The 10,919-nt window shown below is 36.7% G+C and overlaps 1 protein-coding gene across 1 annotated transcript in view; it reads right to left on the reverse strand.

The window, feature by feature from the left end:
* LOC106661491 (motor neuron and pancreas homeobox protein 1-like) overlaps positions 1-8,361 on the reverse strand; it is a 37,407-nt gene extending 29,046 nt beyond the window's left edge. Inside the window, exon 1 of the mRNA XM_014384938.2 lies at positions 7,788-8,361. Within this exon, the coding sequence (XP_014240424.1) occupies positions 7,788-8,091 (304 nt within the window). The 5' untranslated portion in view covers positions 8,092-8,361. The remainder of the gene's footprint in view (positions 1-7,787) is intronic.
* Between the last annotated feature and the right edge of the window lie 2,558 nt (positions 8,362-10,919).

Below are 10,919 nucleotides of genomic sequence, written 5' to 3' on the forward strand. Positions count from 1 at the left end.
GAGGAGATAACTCGGTCCCTCCGATCCCTCCCCTTATGGAGCCTCAATTTCGGAGTGTAGCTCAATACAATTCACCTTCGGTCGAAAAATAATTGAAATTAAGGGAAAAAAAGACTCGGTACATATGCAGGTTCTTTGTACTTTCCACCGAAATCGGCCGAAAATTGATAGTCTCGACTGTTAGTCTTTTATTACAAATTCCACTTAAAATTAACTAAATTCTCATCTTAAATTTACAACAAGACCTAATTTCTTGAATTTATCCAGGTCCGATATTTGTACTCTAAGAACGTTCTTCGTGTCTTGGGGGGGAGGGGAGAAAAAAAGTCTGAAAGGTAAAGTTTCTCAACACCTCGCCAGATATTCGGTAGGAAAGAGTCGAGATAACGTCTGATGGAAGTTGATGGATCGAATTAAAACTGAATTAGTAAACTGGCTCAAGTGTTTACTTTGTCCCATTCCTAGTATTTATGTAGTGATATCTTTTTCCGTTGTAATTTTAAGAAGGCTCTTTGCTTTCACTTTAACCTAATTCTATCCACACAGACTAATTCACTGTGTGTGTATGTGCGTGCGTGCGTGGGTGTGTGTGTAGGTGTGTGTGTAGGTGTGTGTGTAGGTGTGTGTGTGTGAGAGAGAGAGAGAGAGAGAGAGAGAGAGAGAGAGAGAGAGAGAGAGAGAGAAACAGACAGACAAAAAGACTAGAAAAGAAAGAAAGATGGTAGGCCAAAAAGACGGACAAACAAAGAGACGATGAAAGACACACCAGACAAACACACTGAAAGGCAGAAAGAGAAAGAGTGAGGGAGAGAGGAGAGTGAAACTGTGTGTGCGTGTGAGAGAGAGAGGAGAGAGACAAAGAATCGAAGACTGAACGACATGGAGCCATAGAGGGACAAGCAGACGTACGATGAAAGAGAGACATCAGACAAACGCAGTGAGGGGCAGATAGAAGAAATGCAGATAGATAGAAACAAATGCATGTTTGTTTAAGACCTGGAAGACTGTGATAAGATTAAAACTTTAATCCTCCTGTTTAGCAAGCTTGCTACAAACATCGCCTGAATTGATAAACAAGATAGTTCCAGAACAATAACATGATTCTGAGGTAAAAAAAGTTATATAGGATATCACTACCATACCGTGGAATAATGATTATTAATTAAGATTAACGCATTGAAGTTAATGAATTAATACTTAGCGATAGTTGTAGCAAGGAGATCTTAGGCTCTCTTTCATTGCGAATATTTCTATAATTTTTTACTGTCAGTTTCAATCAGTGCTGGACTGCTATTACGCGTTTTAGCTCAAAGTTCTATGCAGGGGGAGACACCAACTCAAACCCAATGGCGAAACAACATGCAACATAACGAGAGAATGCAGACAGAAAATGATTGCAAGCGACCAAGATACATTTACATTACATACATTTAAGAGTTCATCACCCTGCAATCCACAAGGATATACCTCAGAATTAGTTTTCTGACGGGATTATAGGGATTGGATTATGTTGGGCATGGATTGGGCTAGTGAGTTGGGGGTGGGTGGAGAGTTTATCGTGGAACTTAGAAAATTTGGTGAGGACTAATTTCTGTATAAACGATATTTTGAGGTCAGTGTGGAGTATAGTAGAGACATAGTAGGGAATGTAAAATATGATTTTGAAAATTTGGATTGGAAGGATTGAATTCGTGGGATGTTGGTAGGTTTAGTGGTGCCCATTAGTTCCAGTCCATATATACAAATCGGTTTCAGTAGAGTTTTGTAGTGTCAGTTTGTTTTTTGTCGACATGTTAGATTTGAGTCCAAGGCGTTTGTTGAGTAGTCTGAAGTATCTTTTAGTTTAGTCCTTTTCTGTTTACTTGTAGGTGTCGGTTTCAGGTTAAGCTTAAATCTTGATAAAAACCCGAAGTACGCAGTCTGTTCTAGGAAGGAATGTTTTTGAGGAATATTGAGTGAGGGGTTTCGCACCGGAGGTAAATGTAACATGAGTATATTTGTGTTGATTTTTCTCCTCCAAAGTTAGTTCCATTCGGCTATTAGTTGTACGTGTGTGAATTGCGGAATGGATCAGTGGAAAGCACTGCTGTGTCGACTGCAAAGGATGCAAGGTGGATAGAGGTGTAGTTGGAGGAATAGGATTGGTCAGAATACCCTGTCCTGTGGCACACCCGCTCCTACAAAACAGTACGCGGAGAAGTTCGACCTTTGGCGAAGTCGGAAGAATGGTCCTGTGAGGTAGGAGCAGAGGATTACGTATAAAGAAGGATGCGCTTTAGTTTGTTTATGTGTCTCTCATGCCACATGCGGTGAAACGCCTAGGAAGATCCCTATACAGTATTTTTTACGCTCAAAGGATGAGGATAGGTGGTCTACAACGCGAAGCACTTGCTGGATTGCGGAGTGTTTGGGTTTACATACTTAGAGAGGATAACGACCATCCATGGCTATTGAAAAAGTTCTAAAGTAAATTGTAGAATCAATACTGGCGTACTTGCCAGGGAGTGTGGAATATCGAAAGACACTGGTAGTTACCATCAATAAGACATGGGAAAGGAGCGAAACTACTATGTCGCACGAACTTACGACCTGACAATCGGTGAAGAGGGTACAACTTGTTTTTGTTCCCCCCCTCAAAAAAAAATCTCATGTTTTGGCCAAAAGATCATCACGTGTCACGAAAACCAGAAACCTGGGGTCAAACATTTTTCAGTTCCTATGGGGGCACTGTAAATTCCGTTCCATACCTTTTCTAGAACTGTGGAGTCCTGACATAAGTTGTATGAACTCTGCAAAGTTAATTATAAACAGAGTTACATTTAGTCAAAAGACAGGCAGTTTTGTTTCCAGACACATTTCTCGTCGGACCAAATAAGAAATTCATCGTGTCGAACTCCTGCCAGGATCCACCATTCACGTTTCATAGGATTAACAACGCCAGAGTTTGTTGTAATTCTTTAACAGTGGTGCTTAGCAGGTCCTTTTATCCGAACAAATTCAATCGATAAGCTCATGCAAGAAATAAATTTAATAAATGTAATGCAAAATTACTTTTATTGGCATTTCGAAACGAATCGTTCATCGTGGACTAAATGAAAAGGTTAAAAAGCCCTGAAAACAGGTAGAGTGAGGGCGGTTTCATTGACTCCACATATTTGCCGGTTGAGGGATGTTGCTATGACTACTCAAAGTCAACATTGAGTTAAAGGGGGAGAAGTTGGAGAGGTGGATCATGATAAATCTGATTTATGCAGGCATACAATCGTCCGCCCACTTTCGCTCGTTCTCTCGTAGTATGCTCCCCAACCTGTTTGGCTTCGCCTTGTTATCATCAACCCGTCATTTGCAAAATTATTATTTCTATCCCATCTCGTGAAGTATCGTTTCTTTTAATTAACACGTTTGTAAAAACGACCAATTCTTGAGTTCTCCTTGATGTATGAGGTCTAACTACAGGTTTCTTGGTCTGGAATTTTGGTATGCCAGGCGGGCTGCATTTCGCCATCAGTGATGGGTTTAAGTTAGAGCCTCAGCCTGCCCATAACCCCTGACCGACCACTAAAACGCGTCTAACAAAGCAAACCATCTAGAAATGGAGGACCGTTATGTTCGGAAATGTTTTGCATTGTCATGGTATAGTTAGTGCCTCGCCTTGCTTATACAGACCGAAACAGCAACTGTAGGTAAACAAAACTGATCGGAAATGAACATCCAACAGATGCTATTTTCAAATATTGTTATTATATTATGTTATATTGTTATTACATTTTTATATATTATATATTGTTATTATAAGGAGGGTAAGGCACCAAACCAAACCACCACCATTGAAAAAGCCAAGATGCGTCTGAAGATAATATTAACCAAAAATAATCGGAACCGACCAAACTACAGATTTCTTAACTATGCCTCAGCCTTGAAGAGGAAATCTCACTATTTCAGGACTTTTATTTGTGTAGTAAGGATATAAGCATGTTGAGGCACGAACAGTAACTACTGCTGGCAAAAAGCGATAGCCCGTTAGAGGAAAGTTTGCTATGATAGGCACACCAAAACCAATCTTCTGTACTTCACCATCTTCAGTGGTGTGGACAGGGATATAAACAAGGTGAGATACAAACACAAACCTGGCATTGAGGATTGTAAAATTGCCATTCATACCGTTGAAGAAAACATGAATGCCCGCATCTTCTACCGACCGAATGAAGACCGAAGACTTCAAAACGAAATCTTCTAATTCATGTTTTTCATCGTCAATTTATGCTATTGTTGTTAATTAAGACTTTTATATTTGTGGGCCCCTACAAGCGGGGTGAGGCACCAAAGAAAACTCGCTACGGATGATCACAAAAAGCTGAAACTCGCCCGACAGACGAAAAATCAATTTTGGCATTTTTCATTGTTGAGAAGTGAGTCAAGGATATAAGCAGGGTGAGGCACCATCCCAAACCATCACTACAGATTACAAAGAGGTGAAACACGTCACCAATCCATCACTATTATTGGTAAACATCCAAAACCCGTCAGACAACAAACAGTGCTAATAAAAATAAGTCTTTGCGCTTAGTTTCAGTGGTGTTGGCAAGGATAGAAGTAGGGTGAGGCACAAATACAAATACGGCAATAAAATGATTGGAAACGATCGAAATATAGATCCATTTATAACTGTGCAGAATCCAAGAAGACATCTCACAATTTGGGTTTTCCTTACCAATTAGGAAAAATATGGGAAAAAATCCGAAACACTTCATATGAAAAACGTTTTTGCATTTCACCATCTTTAGCGGTGTGGGCAGGGATACAATCAGAGTGAGGAAACCCAAATCCTTACTGATGAAGGCAAAACACGCTGATAGGTCAAAACGGCGAGAAAATTGATGTTTTCTTAATACACGTAAATTAATTCGAACGCCAAGAAATAAACAAAGGTTTTTCAAGTACTGAATCAATCTTATCAATCGAAATATCAATTCAGATTAAATATCAATCAGAATGAATGAAAATTAAGCAAATCTATTGCATTTAATGGCTAAGATTCCTTTTCCATCCAGCATCCAGGACAAACCAGAGTAACTTCAGATTTCCTTTTTCATGCGTTTTATTTGTTACTGTTTTCAGTTTCACATGATTTTAACAGTTTAACTGGTAAAAATTATGTTATTTTTTTAATCTAAAAACTGTACATTTGGATGTACATAGTTCGAATTTTGTCTAATTTACATATCAATGTTACAAATTCCATTAAAAAAATGTTGTGACCTTTAATTAGTCTTTTTTTAAATAAATTTCTTAAAAGTCCGTTGCTTTGGTATATTTTTGAAATCTATTACGTAAATGCATAACGTTGGTTGAGGTAGGTCTTGCATCAGATTAAAGATTGAAACATTGTTATTACACATGTATGTTTTGAATTAAACAGTCATTATAAAAAGTAATTAGATTTATATTGTAGTATAATTACCCAATTACATTTTAAATGGATACACTGCTCATTGGAAAATACGTTTTTAGTCATCGGGTGTAATACGTTAGCTAGATCAGATAACGGTAAAAATTATATTTGTGTATTATCTTAGCACACTTTTCTGTTGGTTACAAAATAAATCATGTTTTGTCATGTATATGTTTGGAAAAAATTAGGAATGAAGAATTAGAAAGAAAACACTCAGTTTCTTTCTTGAGCTTAGGACTTTACAATTTTAATTAATAATTTAAAAAGATAAAAAATATGGTCGTATATTCACAATTTGAAATTTACTGTTTCAAATACTATGAATTTAAAGTTTGGATTCATAGAACCAGATCTGACGTGATCTATTTCTATAAAAATATATCTATATATTGGTTTCGCAAGAAAGTAGTGTCGTTTTTCAATTAGTGAATTAATTACCTCAATATTTTCATTATTTATCTATATTATTTTTGTTAACATATACGCTTGTTTAATCCCTAAGTTAAAATTTCTCCTCAGTTTTTGTTTCAACTTCTTTAGTTGTGTCGAATAATGTAATAGATAATCATGTCTTTGTAAAAACTCTAAACTAACTCTTTAAACGCATTTAAGGTATTGTTTACTGTATTTTAAAAGGGAACAATGTGACCGTTGCAACTGAAAATTTCGCGTAGTGTTTGGTACTAATGTTGTAAAGTCCAACGGTGGTTTGCTCGATTTAGAGAAGGAAATTTGTTCATCAAGATGGAACGCTGGATGCTCAGTGGACGTCCTTCTGAGGTTGATGATATATTGAGGCATAGGCGAGAAGAAAATCTCTATTTGACGACCCGAGAAGTAGGAAGATGTTAAATTTTTCCCATACAACCATTGGAAACCACATCCAAAGACTTGTTCAAAAGTAGGCTGCATGGATCCCAGCGGTAAGAATTTGGCGGATCTCTCAATTTGCTCTTTAATCGTTGCTCATCTATCGTCACTTACGATCCATTTCTTAATAGATTGGTTACTGGGTGATGAAAAATGAATCACATACAAAAATATAGTCCTCAATAAAGTGTATTGCCAACCTGGTCAACGGCCTCCAGTCGTTCCAAAACAAAAAACGCACATAAAAAGTATGCTGTGCATTTGGTGGGACAGGTGCCCCTTGTATTTTGAGCTTTTACCACAAGGGCAAACGGTTAATATTTAACTATACTGTGAACACCTAACCCGTTTGGACCTTCAATTAAAGCAAAAACGGCCTGCACTAGCAAACAGAATAGGTTTTCTTTTTTCCTTTTTATTTAGTTGTTTTTCCTTTTTGTTTTTTGAAATCCAGAAAATAAAAAAGGTGTAATCTTTCACCACGACAACGCCCCCGTTGCTTTGAGGACCAAACAATTATTCACTCATCTGAATTGGGAAATTTTATCACACCCGCCACATTCTCCGGACATTTCACCTTGTACTATTTATTTACTATTTATTTCGGTCAATGTTGTTTGATTGGACAAAACTTTGAGCTGTATAGAAACCTGTATATGTATGTTTGTATGTATACATGTGTGTGTGTGTGTATCTTTATTTCAACATTAGCCCACAAGTAAGAAAGGTTTTTATATCTGATTTTTGTTTAAATATTAATATTTTCAACAACATTTTAATTGTAATTTGATGGATTCATACTGGTCCTCGCCTACCATAGCTGTTTTATTTGTTTGTTTTTTTTCTATCAGATGTTTGTTTTGTCCACAGGAGGTACACGAGTCAGAAATAATGTGAATAGTCACTAGTCAAAATATAGATGTTTTTTTGACAATATCGTAAACCAATTACGGTAAATTCTACGATGCTACTGATTATAAATCGGTTTACAGAATGCACAAAAAATTGTAGATATATAGAAAGGTGTATAGGTATGTTTGTTAATGCACTCAAAAGATGCGAAACGAATAGACTGCCACTTGAAAGATGGCAAAAAGTTATTGCAAACAATGGACAATACATCTCCGAATAGTTAAAAACATGCCAGGAATAAAAAATAAGCATATATACTGTAAAAATAAAACAATCATTATTTTCTTACCAACCTAATATAACTGTATATTTTATTTTTTAGAAGCAAATATTGTGGGATACAATACATTGATATCTTTGTAATCTACCTACTGAGAGGGAGTACCTTGGGCACGTTTGAGGGGAATAAAATGAACTAATTTAGGACATTTTAATCGCCGATGGTGTATCAAAAACGAAATTTTCATATCGCAAAAGTTTAGACGGCAAAAAGTAATGAAATTTTATTTTATGGAGGAAGAATGGAACGGCAGGTTGTGGCTTAGTAAGGTACCTGGTAAATGAAGCCTTGGTGCTGCATACAACATGCCGGTCCTCGCGAGCCATTCGAGCTGCAGCTGATGAAGGCTCGCTTGTTTTTTGTTGTACAGAGGTGTAAAGGCGGATAGAGGAGGTGGTTGAGAAGCCGGTGCCGCTGGCTGCATCTGGTTGCCAGGGCTCTGCCGGCTGAAAGAAGTCGGCTGGACGATCTCGCTGCCCGGGGAGATGCTGCCTTCGCTGCCTGTCGCATCCTCGCCCAGAAGGGACTCGATGCAGAAGGAAGGCCGCTTGACGACACCTTCACTCGAGGCGGACATTCCTGCCACTGGCGGCCCACTCGACTGCTTCGTTTCGCCGCGGCCGCCCCCGGCTCGTAGTGACGGGAGGGCGGTGCCGGAGGCGGGGCTCCACCCCTACCGACCTCATATCAACTAATCTTCCCATACCACAAGCCACTTTCCGACAGATTATTACATACAACTCTCCCCGGCGTACATTTAACACCCTCGATCCCCTACCACGATTCCTCGGACATTTCTAACCATTTAACACTAAATACTTTTCAACTCCACGGCTATTTCCATAATTGTTAAACGTTCAAGCCAGAAACCGACTCTTCTTATCTACTTTAAATATTCATTTCAGCATTACGACCTAGCTTACAAATAAAAAAGGTTTTTTATATCTGACTTTCGTTTACATATTAACATTTTCAATAACATTTTAATTTAATTTGGTGGATTCATCCTGATCCCCGCCTACCCTAGCTGTGTGGGTTTTTTTGTCAGATGTTTGTTTTGTTTGGACTAGAGGGTTTTGTCCACAGGAGGTACACGAGTCAGAAATAATGTTAATAGTCACTAGTCAAAATTTAGAGTTTTTTGGTCAATTTTGTAAACCAATTAAGGTAAATTCTATGATTCTACGGATAATAAATCGGTTTACATAATGAAAAAATTGGAGCAGTATAAAAAAGTGGATACGTATGTTCGTATGTATATATATATATGTGTGTGTGTGTGTGTGTGTGTGTGAATATATGAATATTGAGTGGATGTATGTTTAGAGAAATATTACAACATTACGACCTAGGTTACAAGTAAGAAAGGATTTTTATATCTGCTTTTTGCTTAAATATTAATATTTTCAATAACATTTTAATTGTAATTTGGTCCATTCATCCTGGTCCTCGTCTATATGTTTTATTTGTTTTTTCTCTCATATGTTTGTTTTGTTTGGACTAGAGAGTTTTGTCCACAGGAGGTACATGGGTCAGAAATAATTTGAGTAGTCACTAGTGTAAATCAATTATGGTTAATTCTATTATTTTTACGGATAATAAATCGGTTTACTGAATCAAGAAAATGGAGCTGTATACAAATGTTATATGTAAGTTTGTATATANTATATATATACAACAGTGACTATTCACAAAACTACAAGTTAGAAAAGTTATTTATTTCTGACTTTGTTTAAATATTAATCTTTTCAATAACTTTTAATTGGAATTTAGTCTTTTCATCCTGGTCCTCGTCTACTCTGGCTTTTTTTTCTGTTAGATGTTTGTTTGGTACAAAAAGATTTTGTCAACAGGAGCTACACGAGTAAGAAATTTTTTGACAATTTTGTAAACCAATTACGGTGAATTTTGCGTATGAATATGCTCAGGTTTTCCCTATGTTTTGAACATATACAAAAAATTTACCAATGGTAATCCTCCTTATATTTTTTGGCATATTCCAAAGCCATCGTCTTTTTTTTTTCGACGTCACTTTTTGATTTCAAATGGGAACCCCAAATTTTTAAATTTTTTAATTAGATTTTTTCTATGAAGAATGGGTACATCTTCGGAACACTTTCAAAATTGACGGCGCTAGCATTTTTTTGAAAATATTAAAAAATTAAAGAAATTATAATAATAATTTTAAAAAACTGAAAACAACCATTTCTTATAATAAAAACTAGTGAAATTGTTTATTTTAATGTACCTAGGTACCTAATTTAACTTGATAATTTTATTTTGTTTTGTGAACCTTTCATCAAATAAGTTGTTTAAATTGAGGAACCTGCTGCCGAATACGTACTTACATTCAAGTAAGCAATTTCGCTCATTCTCGACGAAGAGCGAAATACTTGGTGACGGTTGAATTTCCAAAACAATCCCTTCAGGAAGTTTGATTCATGCCTCATGGTCAAATCGGAAGAGATTTGCAAATAACTTAGTATCATCTGCACAAGTGCTGATATCATGAATCAATCAGAATACAATACAGAACAATGGACCCAAGAATTGTACCCCATGCGTAACTCCGCAAAGCACTGGATGAGTATTAGAATATGCTTGATCAATCTTGACTTTAAAATTCCTGTCAGAGAGATTTAGGAAATGTAGGAAAGTACGATGGATTCCAAGCCCCTCCAGTTTGTAAATTAAGAGTCTGTGATACCCACGATCAAGGTAAATGATATCAATTGGAATTGAGTCCGTGTTATAGTTAAAAAGTAGTTCGGTAGTTTGTCTTTTCTGGTCATTTCGCTCTGCTGATCCTCCCAATTTGTCCAGGGTTAAAAGTAGGGCGAGGGATCAAGACATCCATCGACACAAATGACCAAAAATGTTTGACAGGCCAAATTGATCTGTAAAGAACGCCAAACGACAGATTCCTCTCACGCAGACCCCATGAGGATATCTCATAATTTTACAAAAAATTGGTTGAAGTAGTGAGGAGCGGTCAGGTTAGATGTACTTCAGAAAAATACCATTTTTATTTTATTGCCGACGTTTCTGGGTTAATTACGAACGTACGTTGTTTGGAGAAATTTTTTTTTCATCAATATCATTTTTTTAATTATACCATAAGAATGTAAATAATCATGTCAATACAAAGTTTAATCCAAGTAATTCATTCTCACATGAAGGTGAAATTGTAGTGAGATGTGGAGGTTGTTGCTTGGTATAGTGTTGGGTTGTAATTGTTTATGATTCAGTTAATTATGCTTTTAGGGTAGTTATTGTTTTGTAGGATTTGTTTGAATGTTTGAAAATTGTTTTGGTGAAAGGATTCATGTCTTGGGGATATGAGTATGTGTAACAATCCTTTAGCAACATATTTGTATGAAGGGGTGGTGAGATGTATATTTGAGA

This window comes from Cimex lectularius, unplaced genomic scaffold (genome assembly GCF_000648675.2).
Source record: "Cimex lectularius strain Harlan isolate CLEC.00 unplaced genomic scaffold, Clec_2.1 scaffold20, whole genome shotgun sequence".
Taxonomy (NCBI): Eukaryota; Metazoa; Arthropoda; class Insecta; order Hemiptera; family Cimicidae; genus Cimex; species Cimex lectularius.